A 16,781-nucleotide genomic window follows, 5' to 3' on the forward strand; every position below is an offset into this window, starting at 1 on the left:
ATGGATACGCCCGTGCATTGATGGCGAGCTCGTGTGCGTTGGGGGATTGGGAAGAAGCAATGGATGGATGGATGGATGGATGGATGGATGTGGGTGAGGGAGTGAGCGGTGAGAGGAGGGGAGCAGTGCAGAGCGACAGCTCGCCCTGCATGGGGACGCTATATCCCAGCTCGGCATTCATTATGCCCCGGCTACATTTCCATTTCTGTGAGCTGTGTTGTAAAATTTATACCTCTTAATATAATCTCTTAATATAATATATAAGATACTAAGAGTTACTAAAATTTACATTAAAAAATAATACATCATGATACCTTCTAAAGGACTATATAAAATTGCTTATATATGATATAGATAACAAATTATTTTGAGATTGATGGAGCAGAGGTTTGAAACTGACATGTTCAAGAATTTGTCCCAACAGTCTCATGAGTCCTGAGTACTCGATTTTAGGAGAAATTTCAAGTCGTGCATATCTATACTCTTAAAAAATGATTAATAGTGGTGACAATGAATGTCACTCCACATGCTTTTATTTATTATAGCTTTTTATGTATTAGCCCCTTAAAACTTATTAACACAACATAACAACTAAACTATTTGAATAGTCACATAAAATTAAACTAAGGTTAATATTTTCCATAGCAAAAAGGCAGAGGACATGTTTCATGAAAAATATTTATCTATTTATTTAGCTAATAGTATGTTTTTATTTATAGCAAAACACATGCATTTAGCTAGTATCCACTTAAGAATTGTAAACCCCTGCTTAAAAAGCTTCCAAGGGGGTCGTTCTGGTAAACAGGGCAGATCCAGATCATTTTGGGTTTCCCTCCAAAACGAAACACTGAGGCTAAGACAAACAGGCCAGATTGCTATTGCTCTGACAGAGTAGCACATACTGACATACCGTATATATATACAGAACTAGAGCCATTAATTAAAACCACTGATTACCTATAACAAATGGTGGCTTTTCAGACACAAAAGACGTGAAGAGCACTTATGAATAAAAACATCGATAATTAGTGGCTGCTGCTGACGGCTCAACGCTCATTCCCCTTTCCTGAAGTGAGCCTTGAGCTCATGGAAGACGCAGAACAGCGTGTCCATGGTGTCCTCGTCCAGGTCCGCGTCCTTCACGCCTCCGATCGCCAGGATCGTCCTCAGCCACTCCTCATGGAGCGTCGAGAACTCGGCCCGCTCTTCGCTCGACCTGAAATTCCCGGCGATCTTCGTCCTCATCATCTGGCCAGCGACCGCCGCCCTCTCCAGGATCGACCTCGGGAGCCCTGCCTTCGTGGCGACCTGCAGGCCGTAGCTCTCCGGGCAGGCGCCCGACGTGAGCCGGTAGAGGAAGGTGAGCTCCTCGTCGCCATGGCCGCCGCCCCTTGGCTTCAGCACGCAGGACATGTGCTGAAGGGTCACATGGGGGTGAGAGGCGAACTCCTTGGTGAGGGAATGGTAGTGAGTGGCGAAGAGAAGACGGCACCGGACCACTTCCACGAGGTGTCGGAATACCTGGGATCCAGTAACCAAAGAAACAAGATGTTACCATGTCATGTAATTTGGAGCACATGAATTATAAGGTGTTACCGTGTCAGGTAATTTGGATACATGGACGATGAGAAATGTGAAGACAACAAACAATTCCTTGCATGTATCAATCTAATCGATTCATCTTGGAGTTGTTTCCTTAATGGTATTTTGTGAAGGAATGGAAATAATTCCATATAGAAAGATACAATGGGTTGGTATTATGCCTAGATCCCGTAACAAGGAAACTTCATGAGACAATTCTTTGTATGCCAAAAGAAATCGACCGGTTTTCTTATGTCACTTGAAATTGACTCTTCACGTTAATGCCATTGTTTCAAGTTTATCCACACCATAATACCACTTACTTCAATAAACTGTTAGGACGATGGAAAAATGCACATTTGCCCTTAAGGAAAAATGTATATGTGACTGTCAAAATTTTATTACTCAAGTTATATCCAACAAATCTATTAGCAATAAATTGTGTTATACAACAACAGATACCAAATTTGGTGAAATATAGCAGCAATGTGTATATGTATGAAACAATATTACTAATAGAGCTGTTGGATATAACATATGAGAAATAAAATTTTGACAATCACATGAATTTTCCTTTAAGGACAAGTATGTCTTTTCCATTGACTTAACGATAACGAATGATTAATTGACGGTAGTAGCATAATGGGGTGGACAAATTTAAATAATGACACGGAAGAGAAGAGCCACTTTCTAGAAGTATATAAGAAAACCGGTCTAATTTCAGTGGCATATAAAAAATCTCTCAGATTTCATAACTAAACCAATAGAGAAGCAGGACGTATGAAGCATGAATAAATTCACAGCTGTCACAAGAGTTCATATTATCTAGCATACTTGTAAATTGCAGCTTATCGAAGCAATAAAGCACATTATAACATGTCTAGAACAAAAATTCAAAATGGTTTCACAAAGACACAATGTATGTGAGAAATCAATCAATTTACTAATTATTATATTGATTTTTGCATTAGCCATATTAGCTGATACCATGCGCTGCAGTAAATTTAGGCCATAGTAACATCAACTACCACGGAAGTGCATGGTACCTACTGTAACTGTGTAAGGCCCTCTTTAGTTCGCGAAAAGAAAATTTTTGAGTGTCACGTCAGACGTTTGACCAGATGTTATAAGAGGTTTTTGGACACTAATGAAAAAACGAATTCCATAGCTCGCCTATAAACAGCGAGATGAATTTTTTGAGCATAATTAATCCGTCGTTAGTACATGTGGGTTACTATAGCACTTATGGCTAATTATGGACTAATTAGGCTCAAAAGATTCGTCTCACGATTTCCTCCCTAACTGTGCAATTAGTTTTCTTTTTTATCTATTTTTAATGCTCTATTTGGGTGTACAAAGATTTGATGTGATGTTTTTGGGAAAAAAATTAGGACTAAACAGGCCCTAAGTAGAAGAATACTTACTGCATATGCAATTGCATATCCATCAAATGTACTAGTTCCTCGGCCAAGTTCATCAAGCAAGACAAGAGAATCCTCAGTTGATTTCTCAAGAATAGATGCAGTCTCAGTGCATTCAACAAGAAAAGTACCTGTAGTAACAGTTCAAGTTAGATCAGAGAGTACATAACACAATGTAAAGAAATCAAGATATTTGACTGTGCAGGTTCGTGGTTCATCAAACAGCACAATAAATTGGCAGAATGCTCTCTTCTGAGAATCTACAGATTTACAGAAGAAATTCCATATGATGCCAAAAAAAATACATGTACTTGAACCAAACTATTTCTTGACTATACAAGCAACATTTCAGTAAAATTGATGATGACATCAATCCTATTTAGTAGTATAAGGTAGTGTTTGGTTGTCCATGCATGTACATGTACTATTTAGTCAGGAAACCTACAAGTAACTTCTTGTTGTCAGATAATTCAGATTAAGTGGGCAGTACAAGTCAATAAAAGTGCATCTGTTTTCAACAAAAATTTGTGCTCAAAGCAATAGGACAGGCTAGAAATCATCAAATTTGTTCAGTAATGTGTACTTACTCTCTCCAGACATGATCCGGTCCATTGCACCAATTCTTGTAAATATGGCATCTGCAAGGGTCAATTCACATGATTGGCAGGGAACATAACAGCCTAGCTGCAGATCAGAAGCAACTTCAGTTATACACTCAAATAGGGAAGCCTCTAACCGGCCAAACATAGAAGCATAATCTAATAGTGTTATACAGCATACCTGGGCAAGCACGATAGCCAGACAGGTGGCACGCATTATTGTAGATTTCCCGCCCATGTTTGGACCAGTCAACAACAACGCAAAGCGATTTTGACCAGATAAATCATGACCAAGAGATAGATCATTTGGTACTAGCCCATTCACACTTTCTGCAAAAGCATAAGGATGCCATAGACCCTTCATCTTAAGTATAGGCGCTTTTTCTTTCAGCAGAATATTCGGTCTGCACATTGTGCCAAATGACGACAATGTCATGGCTGCAAAGGACCTAAGCACATCGATAGTGCTGAGAGCATTGATCACTAGAGACCATTCAGAAGCTTTTCCAACAAAAAGCTCCACTAGTATAGCCAAAGTGTTTGCGTCATCATCTCTGACATTATGATCCTACAGCTCACAAGATCAAACAATATGTACAATTAAACAGCTGATAACAATAAATAATACATAAAAAAAGCTACTACTTCGTTGATAGATACTGCACATTGCAGCATATTTGTACCTGGTATCTTGGAAAATCATTGTCTATTGCTTCTTCAAATTGATGAATTAATTCATTAAGGGTGCTCAATGTTGGAACATCTGCAACCTTTGACAGTGCTGAGATACCATGATCTTGTCTTCGTAGGACATCCAGTAAGTCAAATCCAATACGGAAGCCCTTGACAAGCATGCCAAATGTTTTTATCTGAAAATATTGTAAAAAATTGCATTTCACTCATCAACAGCAAATATAGAATAAATACATAAAAGGGCAAACTTCATCTATACATTGTTAAATGGATTGACAGAATCAAAACTGGTTTATAGAAGAGTTGAAAGTTACCAACTAACCCGTCTTTTTAATATCTTTTCTCCAACAAAGGGCAACAGGACTGTAGATGATAAACCAACAGTGGATTTAACTCGTCCTAGTAATCTCTCAAGATCAGGAACTTTACGGAGATGCTCAAGTGTAACAGATCCTAGCCCACAATTTTGAATGAAGCCCTCAACAATGTCAAGCCTTTCATTGATAGCATTGATATCTTTTAGTGGATGGCAAATCCATCTTCTTAGAAGCCGCTTGCCAGATGGAGTTATGCAGTGATTGAGGTGCTTATACAAGGTACCTGCAAGAAAGTAAAGAGTACAGGGAGATTATTTTGTTATATGATTTGACTCGTGTTTACAGAACTATCAAAGTGGAGAGTGAAAACAAGAGGAATGGAACATAGGAGAAAGCTGCGCTCCTACCTGATGAACCACCGTCAAAATTGTTGCTGAAAATCTCAAGGTTCACAAGAGTCTGGCCATCCATTCTTAGACATGTTGTGTACACATGGTATGGTAACACCTCCCCATTTCTCAGAACATCCTCTAGCTGTTTCAGGTTGTAACTATAAGAATTTGAAATATATTTCATGCTTTGTAACAGATAATCCATTGATAAGCATAAAAAATATTATATGGTTCATGGACGTTGGGTTTTTATTTTTGACATACGCACTAATTTGAATAATTTTGAAACCAAAAGACCTTTGCACATATATAGTTGAGACATTTCATAAACCATTGCAGACTTGCCAGTTTGAAGACTACATAAACAAATGAGAAATACTAATGAGTAATGACCATCATAATGTGATACTACCTCAGGTCATTTTTAATTGCCACTTGAGACAAACATTTTAGCTTATTTTCTTTGTTAATTGCTTGTCTGAAACATCATCTAATTATGTCTGGAGGGAGTATTGTGTAAACGGAATAGCAGTTACTAACAAGTAATGACACAATTGACTGGCATATCATGAAGGAAAAGATTGAAGATAAGTGTACCATAAGCCTAGTTAAATGACTAATAAGTCCTCCGAGTGCGCAAATAACTGCATCTTTATTCACTGAAGAATCCAATGCAGATAACCATGAACTTGTTGACGCTTTAAAATATCCTCTAGATTGTACTAACATTTGAATTTCTGAAGCCTCAGATAAATCTATCCCATACAATGGGGTCATCTGCATTTTCACAGAACCTGAAATTTAAAGAAAAAATAGTTTTAACCTTTCAAACTCCTCTGGTTAACCTGCAGTTACCCTTTTTAGGGAATAAAGTAGGAGTCCATGCATTATATATAAACAGAGATATACATCTTTTTTTTTTAAACTTACCAGCTGAAGCATACTTTCTAATTGATCTATGAGTTTCTTTTGAAAGGCCTGAGGAAAGAAAACAAGTAAGTGGAAGACTGAAGATTCCTATATATATGTAAGTTGAAGATTAATAAAGTTCTGACTCCTGACCTGAGGTTTCGTAGATTATTTCTTTTGGAGAGACCTGGGAAGGTAAATTAATGATGATTGTTTCTTATTTGTTGAGCCAATGGAAAGAGAACAGAAACCAATGAAAACAGATCACAAAGCCTACCTGCACCAACAGAGCCCCCAAAGCTGCAAATGTATCGTCGTCATGAAAGGAGCCCACCCAGATTTTAAGCGCGGCATAATCTAGAAAAGCAAATCCATAAACCCGAGAACCGTTTGAAGTTAGAGCAATCTGCATGTTAAACAAAGGGCATTAGATCAAGAGCACCTATGAAGAATGCTAACACAGACCAGTTCATCATATGCAAACAGCACCAGCTCCATTTATTCAGAATGAAGTCAAAAACAACACAAAACAGAAAAGTGAAATAAAAGAACACAAGGCGCCACCACAGCTTGACCACCACTCAACCTATATATATAAAATAAAATCAACCTGATACATTGTTAATGGAACTATTGAAGCAAACCTCTTTGAGTGAAAGAAGGTGAACAGCATCAGCCCCAATGTTGCTGTCCCCTACTGTTGATGGTGTGGATACATGAACCAGTTTTCTTTGAATAACCTTGCAAAAGAAAAAGAATGTTGTATGTCATCAGTCTCTTGTGATTTCAAAAGGAAAGTTTCCCTTGCTCTTTAAACATGATTACATAAGGTGTGAAATCTTTAAGTTGCATAAAGCATAGCAAGTTAGCAATTGAATTCCTCCAAAATGTTATTTTAGATAAAAATACTTATCACAAAGTTACAAACATGTGCGTAAACACTCAAACAAAGAATGGTACTGGAGAGGGAAAAGAGTGTTCCCTTCACAAAAAGAGAGAAAAAGATATGTCAAAATTTTGAAAAGATAAGCATTGGAATTGCATAAATTGATAAATATCACACCTTCACCACTAGCTATTTAGATGAATAAATCAGTACAATACCCAGGAAGAATAAAAATGGATTGATGAGAATAATGATGGCTTACTGAATTTGACCCTCTGGCTTTGGCCTGGTCTGCAGATTCCATTTGTTCAATTCTGCCAACTTTATACCTGAAAGAAATACTGGATTTATAAGCAATTAATTCACCAAAAGAAACAAAGGAGAGGAAAGTTATATCTAACACTATGATGGATGTATCACAACTCAAGAATCATACAGTTGCCCTCAAAAGGAAAATAATTACATCAGAAAAATTAATGGTTGAAGAGACTAAGTTTTTGGAAATCAATGATGTCAGCCTGCTAAACAATTACTCCCTGCGTTCCATAATATAAGACACAACCACCACTAACCCAAAGACCAAGAAAGAGTTATATCGTTTAGATTACCTAGGTGCATGTATGCATGCATGTAACATAGTTAGATGTTTTGATGATAAAAAATGTGCTAGTTAATGCATACTTGCATGCACGCCTTATATTATGGCACAAAGAAAAAAGCGGTTATGTCTTACATTATGGAATGGAGGGAGTAAGTGCCAATCTTGCAATTACTTTCAAATTATCATATCATTATCCTATCAATAGAAATGGGGCATTCATGTGGAGGTCGAGTTGTTGGTATATGAATCCACCTATTTGGGTTCAAATCCAAGTGTTCACAATTAAACAGCTGTTTGCATCCCTAGTTGCTACAAAGACCAAAAATTATCCCTCCACTGTAATTCCCATTATCTAAAAAAAACATCATAAAGAACAATACGAAAGAACCTGCTGAAGCTCAAGACATGACACACTACTTTTACCAAAAAAAAAAATACAATTAAGGGGGGAAGGAATTTACCCTCGAGCTAAAAGCTTTTCGACAGCAACGTCTATCCCACTTTCTGAAATTCCAACCTTTACATAAGATTAGAAGAAGGTTATTATCTTGTACCATAAGGTGATACTGATGCTACATAGTCAGAGCTGTTTTTCTTCAAGAAGACACAGTACGAAGGAATTAGTAAAGCAGATTAACAGAACACGGAAAATGCTTTGGTGACGACAGAAACACAAATAGCACAAAGTGATTATAATGGAATCAAGATAACAAAGAAAAAATTGAACAGTATTTCTGTAAGCCTGATTTATTTAACACAGTTGTTTCTGTCATGCCAGAGAATGAAATATTGAGGTGTTTTCACAAAATACTACAGAACAATATAGCATAAGTTCCAGAATCATAAGACAGGTGATTAATAGTGCCTTCTTAACTCAACACAATAACCAAGCTGTAACATGACATCATTTAGATTTAGTGTCAACAGTATAGCAGACTTTCAGAACCAATGCATTTCAATTACAAAACAACAGAAGACAACAGTCTTCATACCTGCCGGCATTTTCCCACCCCGCTGATAGTCATTTTCCAGTCAAGTTCCTTTTGGCCAATCTCAGCATCCAACTCATAGAGTTCATAGAACTTTCCCTGGCAATAAGGGAAGAAATCATTGACATAGGTTCTACAATCTCGAGTTGTACAAAATATTGGTCGATGTACATAACGTTGGAAAAGATTTAAGACAGTGGTGTTGATTACCAAGCAGAACAAACATTGTCTATAATTGTAATTTCTGTTGCATATCTGCCAGTACGCATAGAGCAAAGAAGCTCAGAATTATGGCCATCAAACAAAAAAAATTGAGGAAAACTCCCATGAGTAAAATGCATCAACCCCCTATTTATGGGGTGAGGCAATAGCTCAGTATGACACCTAGGTATGCGAGATACTTATTATCCACAGCAGTAATTTTCTGAATTTTAGTTTTAGATCATTTTCACTACAAGCATTATAAGAGAAACAATGCAAAACATACAGAAGCATCAGGCTTTAGTGTAGTCAACTAAACATTGAAACTTACCACTTTGAAAAACAAAACAATATCCATATACTTGCACTTAATATTCCAGTATTGCTTTTGAGATGTTGACATCTTTCTCAATGCATCAGGTGGAATAAAAATAGTTGTCTTGTCATAAAGTGGATCTGTTGGCCGCCTTCCATTTGCATCTTTGACATTCGAAGGATTCAGCCACTCAAACTTGCTGCGTGCACTTTCAGCCATTTCAGAATGGACTTTCTTCTCAGCTGGAGAACATTGAGCTGATTTCACCTTCTTATTTGGAACCCATAAAGGAGAGCATTGGTCATTGCTACTCGCACGTTGATCTTCTTGAACTCTCTTCAGACGAGGAGTTACCGCTCGCATCAATGGTGTTTCTGGTTTCAGTGGACTAGAATTAAATTCTGAAAATAGTGTGGCACCTGCTCCAATGCGTTTATCATTCATAAACACTGAGGATATTTTTTTCAAATGATTCTGCGAAGGAGTTCCATTTGAATCCAGTTCTGCAAACAAATTTGTTGCTTTAATGTATTGAAGGTCTGAAGGCCCAGAGGGCAGCTTCTCTGAGGGTTCTCGTGAAGGAGTACAATTGGAATCAAGTTGAAACAGTGTAGTGGCCCGAACATATTCACCATTAGAAGATACTAATGAGAACTTCTTTGATGGATGCTGCAAAGGAGTTTTATCTGAATCAGATTCTGTTAAAGGCGTAGAAGCTCCACTAGAAGATCTCCACAAGACTCCTTTTGAAGGATCCTGAGAAGGAGTTTGCACATCAAACTCTTCAAATGATGAATTATCCTGAATGCATTTATTGTTGGAAGACTCAAAGGGGAACTTCTTTGGACACTCCGGCAGAAGAGTCTGATCTGAACCAAGTTCTTGGAACAGCATGCTTGCTCTAACAAATTCATCCGTGGGAGACCTTAAGGACTTCAGGGGCTCCTGCAAAGGGGGCATACTTGAACCTTTTCCTGCAACCAGCTTGGTTGCTCTGTTATCTACACCATTGCAAGATCCTGAGAACAATGCACTTGAGCACTCATTTGAAGGAGTTTGATTTTTCACAGGTAAGACTTTTTGCTCCACATGTCTAACCTGGGAAGCATCCTGGTCTCTGAAAAAAGCACAAAGATCATTGTCATGATAATGCAACAAAACACAAAACTATTTTAAAAGCAAGTGCCTGATTTTTTTGTCCATAGAAAAATGACAAACAAGCTAACGAAAATCAGCAAACAAATAACTTTGGCGGCCTAAAAAATAGCACCTCATATAAACCAAGAGAACTAAAGGCGGCCACATAAAATCAGTAATGCATCCAAGCCTGATACTAAGATTTAGGGTGACTACTGACTACCGCAGTAAAACAGAATGGTAAGGATATATGCAAATTATCAAATTTATAATTGATGGCATTTTGAGTTAGACCAATCCAAACTTGAACTTCATTTTGGTTTAAATAAATTAATATTTTGGGTGGGTCCTTCCGTGCTGGAAAAAAGGGAAACTAATTGCAAGAGTACAGCAATACCTATCTGAAAGCCCATAGAAACAAAGTTAATATACTTGGATAGATGAACTGATAAAACATGACGAGGATAACGCATTGGAGCCCCCAAACTATCAGGAACCACACACCTAAGCAGCCAAAACAATTAAACCACACAGTATTAACAATCCATAGCTAAGCTAGTTGAAAGGGCGCCAAAGTAGGAGCAATGGCAAACCCACATGGATGCCACCCTTATTAGTTATAGTCCCACAATAAAATCCCGTGTGCGATTTGCAACTAGAACAATCCGAGCAGTGCGCATTGGAACCAAACCAACATCACATCGATCGAATCCTTTTCCAACTACTACCAAGTAGCGACCAAATCGAACGCGCCGCCCTTGAGACCCTAAGCCCGAGCAAGTTCTGCCGCAACCCAGGCCCGACTAGACGGTGGTCCTGAACCATCCCCAGGACCCAAAACCCTAGCCTCCCGCCAGCCTGCCGCACCGCTAGCACGGCCGCATCGCAGAGAAGCCAAAACGCCCGTACCTCCCCTGCTGCGGCGGCCGCACGAGCCTCTCCATGATCCCGGCGACCGACGCGGCGGGGGGCCGCGGGGGCTTCTCGGGCGTCGCGCCATCCTCCTTCGCCGCCGGCGGCTTCCTCTGAAGGAAGGCGAGGATGGACTGCTGCCGACGCGGCTGCTGCATCGCGCGCGGCCGGCGAGCTCTCCCGATGCCAAAGCCCTCTCTCTTCCTTCTGCCTCGGGATGTTTGAGAATGGAGGCGAGGCGGAGGAGGGAAATCGGAAATGGATTTTTTTCGGTGGGTTTCCGAGCGGGAAATGTTATTGCAAAGCGGCAAAGAAGCCGCGCGACGACGCTTTTTGCGGGACACGGATTTCGGTAGGAGGAAGAAGAAGAGGCGGGTGGATGGATGGATGGGCCGCTGGGCTTAGCGCTTTTCCACTATAGTGCACTCGAGCTGGGCCTGGGCCCAAAGCTGCGAGGAACTGACTTATATATAGCAGAAAAGCATAAGGTTTATTTATTGAATTTTTATGATGCCATAAATCACTCTGGTAGATTTATAGGATTGTCCTTTTTAAAAGTACATATAAAACCTCAAACTTGAAGCCTTAAAACCGCACACACGTAAACCATACAGTGATTAACTTATTGAGCTTAAGTTGATCATGTAGTATCCTTTATATTGGAACTAAGGATTTATATCAAGTACACGGGGATTTCAAGTTTGTAAGTTAACTAAAGTGGTTTAAAAAATTTATATTTCATTAAAATTTGTGTGAGATAGAAATATCCGCCTCGAATTAATCACAGACCCGAAGTTATAGAAACCAGAGCCTGAATCCTCATTTGTTATTTTTAACCTAAAGTAGGATATATAATCAAATCCCACCAGATAATCCACCTCTGGCACAAGATCGAAACAGCAGAAACAAGAAATTCAACTCCCTCCAATGCCCAAAACATAGGCACAAAATATTTCACAGCAAGCCGCGACATCATGACAAATACTACTACTAAAAGTTTTCATTACTTGAGCTAAGTGGTGATGCGTCGCAGCTGATGCGTATGTACATTCACCACAGCAAGTCAGCAACCGGTAAAGTACAAGCACCGGTGTTGCCTGCTTCCCCCCTACCTGGTACAATTGGAAGCTGGTGAGAGGACTGAACTACCGAATTTTTCACCAACATCCAACAAACAAAATGCAAAAACGGGGGCATAAATTTATCTAAACTTAATCAGATTCCTCCTCGGAGTCTGCAACTACCATTTCACGATCATCTTCCGAGCCCGACAGAGAGAACTGCTTTGAGATAGATGTTGGCCTTTGCCTCATTGTTTTCTTTGTCATGGATCTAGGAGTAAGCTTTCCTGGGCGCATGATGTTACCATCGTTCTTCACGTTTCTCTGACTCCGGCGAAGCCCTTGCGGAGGCTTGCCATTGAACCCACGGGCGGCAAGACGAGTCCTCTTACGTGGGACAGCCACTTCCTCCTCTTTGGTGTCGCCCTTGTTGGGATCATAAGCATGATTGTCTCCATCACTGCCTGACAAGCCATCACCCTTATCACTGTAGTCTCTATCATCATCCTCATCGGAGCTCAGGTCATCAAGGGACTCCGCATCCTCCTGTTCTCCATCTTTCTTCTGCTCCATATTAATGTCAGACTTTCCAGCATCCTCCTGTTCTCCAACTTTGTTATGCTCTGAACTGGTGTCAGATCCTCCATTGGCATCTTTGTTACCCTGATGTAACGCACTCTTCTCTTTTTTGGCTGCCACATTTGGATCAGATTCTTTTGTTTTCCTGCATTCAGGTAAATTGAATTCTTCTCAAAAATAATGATTTTGTGATTACTTAAGAAAAAAACTCCTAAAATTCCATCGCTCAATAAGCATTGAGAATGAGATCTACAATTCAAGGTTGGTGTTTCAATTCCGGGAACCAAATAGACTAGCTAGTATCAGTTATCTCGAGAACAACAGTGCCCCCCGCCCCCAAAAAGAAAAAGGTGCTTACTTAATTTGTCGTAGTGCTGCCCACGTTAATTTCCAAGGAACTTGGAGGAAAACAGGAAGGGAAAGAATAGCTCAAACTTACGCTGCAGCTTTTATTGCCTCCTTTATAGAACGATCATAATCAGCTGCACACAAAGCAGATTAAGGATATCAATGTTAAGGCATAGAAAGTGGTCACAAAACATAAATATTGTTTGATCAGTTTCACCGACTAAAAAAATAGAATAAGAGCCTGTCAAAAGCTGAAAACATCTGTAGAGTATCTTTGAACTTGTGTTATTAGTGAAATTGTCAACTATTGACACTGATACACTATATTTGCATTTAGAAGGATCGGAGATGGTCAAAGTGAGTACCTACACTAGTACAGACTACAGAGTGAGAGACGAACAGAAGAAATGAGAAATGCAGCATAAAATTCAATGTAATTAGCAAATCATTGGTTATGCGTCCAAACTATTGCTGATAAAATAAAATTAATAGTCTCAAAGTTCCATGGGTCTTGTGTACTTAAGGATGCTAAACAGAAAACCCCTTACAGTAATTGTAGTTGACAGGCCTACGTTCACGCAGTGAACGGGTTTGGAAGCTAGCAGCAAAAGCTAAAAGTTCATCCTTCTTCTGCTGACGTTTTAAATCCCTCTCTTTCTTCTGCAAATTAAACAGCGAAAAAAATGTGATGATAAATCAGCAGAACAGTTAAGTATGAGCTTCATATATTGCCACCAAGCATAAATCTGAAAATGTAAATGCTTCATGTATTGGACACCTCTTGTGATACACAGAAGAGTAGAAAGCATGTTTCGTGAAAGATACCTTTTGAATCTTCTCCACAGCTGGAATTATTTCTGCCTTAATATGCTCCCCAATGGCAGATTCAGGTCGACCTTTACTGCATAACTTCTCCTGTCAATAGCATGTGTCAAATACTGGTACTAACACAAGGTGCACAAGAAAAGAAAACAGGCAGGACTCTTACTGATATCTCAACAAACTCATCGAGGTTGGTTGCTACTGTTTCCCACTGGATATTGATAATTGGCTTTGTCAAACGCCCATTCTTTCCCTTCCAGTTCTGCTTAAAATCAGTTGTTACATGTTCTTTGTACAATCTATGGCCAATAGTTGAGTCACCATCATACCTAACAGGCAGAAATATTTCATATTACAGTGTCAGCAAGAAAATAAAGGACGCAAAGGCAGGCAAACAGTGACTTGTTGACTGCAGATGATGGCATGAAAATGAACAGAAAATTTCTTACCAATATACACTTCCATTGCTACTGCTTCCTAACTTTTCTTTTCGGAAGTTGGAAATACTGACTCCTTTTTTCATTTCATCGTTAACATACCATACTGCATCATTTTGCTGCAGGAAATATAATTTCTATCAGCCTGACATGCTGTAAAACAGCTGCAAAAACCTGAGCTATTTGACTAGTTAAATTAGCAAACCTGAAAGATACTGAAATTATGACAAAAAGATATTGCCTTTTCATATAAGTGTTACCTCCGAACGAACTTCACAGAGTGCTTTAAGTATCAACAGCCGTTTAGTTGGATCTTGCTGCTTATACGTGTTAATTTCGTTCCTGGACATATGAATAAGTTGCACATAAAGTTGTCAACGAGATATAGACCAAGAAATAACTTATTCAAAGCATTCATGCATACCCTGGATTATTTTTGAACGGGTTTGCACCTTCAGCAACCTGAAAACCAACATGGTATTAAAGTCTGGAGCGGCTACTTATATTTACATTAGTGAAAAGGTGGTGCAAAATACTAAAACGTACCCATGCCCACCACTCTGATAATTTCTTGGCAGTTACAGTTATCCATCCATCATCAACCTTCAGATTTTTGTTAGCTGGTGGTATTCCCTGATACATGACTATTACGCTTAGCAAAAAAGTCATTTTAGGTGAACATAGCAAGAAACAACAAAGTTTATTCATTACATCAGCACCCAAAAAATTGAACGAAACTAGCATATGGAGAATAAAAAGGAAAAGTGCCATAAAATTCAGTCCAACTAATACAGGGTAGTAATGCACGATAAGAGTAACTGAGGCAAACATCTTCTATACAAAAAGAAGAAGATGCCTCCAACAACATTGCAGACAGCACAGTCATGTTTTATTTGCATGACCGTTAGTTTTATAAATCTCAAACAGGCTAATGAAGTCGATCGGACACTGTGTCTTTCCTTTAACAAAAATATAATGAATGATTGAACTTGTACTTGCAAACAGAAAGGAGAATAACATAAGTTTTTTAAATCTTCTTTTGCGGAAAACCTGTCGTGGTAAAAGTTATATAAACCTGAGGACTCACAGTTCAAATCCTGCCTCTAGATATAATGATGACTATGCATTTGATCATTTGATTGCAAAACAAATACAAACTTACATGCGCAGTATCTAGTGCCTGGAAGTATGGAACAGATCATATCACCAAACTGTCTAGAATCTACGTATTTTGCAATACAGAGTCCACTCGATCCAGCACAAACATTGAGCATATGGGCAGCCGAAAAACAACCTACCTTTAAAAGCGCAATATGGATGCGGGCAAGGTCGTGCTCGTTGGAGATGAGCGCCGTCTCGATCTCCTCCGCGGATAGCCCCAGCTTACCCTCGATCACTGGCTCAAACACCTGAAAATCAGAAACAAATCCCCAACCAAAACCCGGTAAGCCCAACACGCCTATGCCGATGATACTCTCACTCCAAGCAACGGGCCGAAGCCACGAAGCAAAACTAGGCAAAAGGGGGAGAGAGGAAGAAAAAAAAAACCCTAGCCGAAACGGCTCACCCGCAGAAAGTGGAGGACGGACGCGAGCTCCCAGCGGCGGCGAAGCACGGCGCGGGGATCCTCGGCGGCGGCGGCGGCGTCCTCCGCGTCCGGCGCGGCGAGGGGCTTCGCCGGAGTCGAGGGCCTCGCGCGCTTCGCCGGCGAGGCCATGGAACCGCGGCGCGGGCCGCGGATGGGCGGGAAAGTGGGGGGAAATTTTCGGTGCGGGAGGCGGGAGCGTGTGGGGGAAGAAAGCTTAAGCGGCGGGTGGTGGGAGGAGACGGCGCTGCGCTTCGTCGGTGGAGCGACGCGACGGTTTATGGACGGCGCGGCCGTGCGGAGGGTCGTGGATGAGTGGGCCTTGGCTACCATTTGGGCCCTCTGTGATGGGCTGGAATGGTGCGTTTGCATGTGTCCGGCCCAACTCTGATGTCCGGTCCGGACCGTAGTAGTTATGTGGTTTATTTTTGTAACTAAAATTGGAAACTGGTTTTAAGTTGATTCCAGGGTGCTTTTTATTGTAGTTTATTTTTTAGAAATATTTTTAAATAATCATGAACATAATTTAATTTTTTGTCCTAAATTGTTTTTGATTATTTTTTATTTTTCTTTTTTATTTTCCAGTTGCAGCATCATAGTCATATATTAGTATTAATAGCTAACACCTTTTGAGAGTTGTCAGGGTGGAGGACTTAGTGTGGTGAGGTATAGCGCTCGCCATACCTTGATCTCGGCGTGAGTACCCTTCTCTTGGATCTTCTCCCGCTCCATGTACATGGTACGTAGGTGAGATACGACATCAAGCAATCGAAGCGGGTAGGCAGACATGCTCGCACTCTTTGTCGAGGCACCGGCCGATGGAGCATGATAGCACCGTGCAAGGCCCCATGGGCTTCTTTGGTTTTTCTCACTTTTGGCCTTTCAGCAAATGCTATACTACCTAGTCAGTGGAAGAAAAACCCTAGGGCTTGAGCAAGCGGTGGCGTTTGTGCCAGGCTTGAATAGGAGGTGATAACGCTGCATCGAGCATGTAG

At 40.1% G+C, this 16,781-nt stretch overlaps 2 protein-coding genes across 2 annotated transcripts; both read right to left on the reverse strand.

Moving 5' to 3' along the window:
• Positions 1–743: 743 nt before the first annotated feature.
• Positions 744–11,148, reverse strand: LOC102713228 (DNA mismatch repair protein MSH7). The gene is made up of 17 exons (XM_040521569.1): positions 10,952–11,148; positions 8,921–10,022; positions 8,392–8,487; positions 7,861–7,916; positions 7,061–7,127; positions 6,557–6,652; positions 6,190–6,318; positions 6,066–6,099; positions 5,934–5,981; positions 5,601–5,797; positions 5,019–5,145; positions 4,617–4,894; positions 4,285–4,470; positions 3,783–4,169; positions 3,590–3,686; positions 3,006–3,133; positions 744–1,521 (listed from the first exon to the last, which is right to left on the reverse strand). Exons 1-17 carry the CDS (start codon positions 11,110–11,112, stop codon positions 1,054–1,056), a joined length of 3,657 nt encoding a protein of 1,218 aa, XP_040377503.1. The 5' UTR covers positions 11,113–11,148; the 3' UTR covers positions 744–1,053.
• Positions 11,149–11,844: 696 nt separating this feature from the next.
• LOC102713781 (DDT domain-containing protein DDR4-like) lies at positions 11,845–15,974 on the reverse strand. Its single transcript, XM_015840631.2, has 11 exons — positions 15,769–15,974; positions 15,500–15,610; positions 14,748–14,834; positions 14,626–14,663; positions 14,462–14,543; positions 14,214–14,320; positions 13,931–14,093; positions 13,768–13,857; positions 13,491–13,602; positions 13,034–13,076; positions 11,845–12,739 (listed from the first exon to the last, which is right to left on the reverse strand). Exons 1-11 carry the CDS (start codon positions 15,916–15,918, stop codon positions 12,166–12,168), a joined length of 1,557 nt encoding a protein of 518 aa, XP_015696117.2. The 5' UTR covers positions 15,919–15,974; the 3' UTR covers positions 11,845–12,165.
• Between the last annotated feature and the right edge of the window lie 807 nt (positions 15,975–16,781).

This window comes from Oryza brachyantha, chromosome 1 (genome assembly GCF_000231095.2).
Source record: "Oryza brachyantha chromosome 1, ObraRS2, whole genome shotgun sequence".
NCBI classification, from domain to species: Eukaryota; Viridiplantae; Streptophyta; class Magnoliopsida; order Poales; family Poaceae; genus Oryza; species Oryza brachyantha.

What these genes read in the sequence shown, in the direction of transcription:
- LOC102713228 (XM_040521569.1), bottom strand. Translation starts at nt 11,112, where the DNA reads ATGCAGCAGCCGCGTCGGCAGCAGTCCATCCTCGCCTTCCTTCAGAGG. An exon ending in TTGTTTTGTTTTTCAAAGTG is followed by an intron (nt 8,488 to 8,920) that starts GTAAGTTTCAAT and finishes CCTTATTGCCAG; the next exon opens with GGAAAGTTCTATGAACTCTA. An exon ending in GATATGCAATTGCATATGCA is followed by an intron (nt 1,522 to 3,005) that starts GTAAGTATTCTT and finishes ACTGGATCCCAG; the next exon opens with GTATTCCGACACCTCGTGGA.
- LOC102713781 (XM_015840631.2), bottom strand. Translation starts at nt 15,918, where the DNA reads ATGGCCTCGCCGGCGAAGCGCGCGAGGCCCTCGACTCCGGCGAAGCCC. An exon ending in CCGTCCTCCACTTTCTGCGG is followed by an intron (nt 15,611 to 15,768) that starts GTGAGCCGTTTC and finishes TCTGATTTTCAG; the next exon opens with GTGTTTGAGCCAGTGATCGA. An exon ending in AGCAATGGAAGTGTATATTG is followed by an intron (nt 14,094 to 14,213) that starts GTAAGAAATTTT and finishes TCTGCCTGTTAG; the next exon opens with GTATGATGGTGACTCAACTA.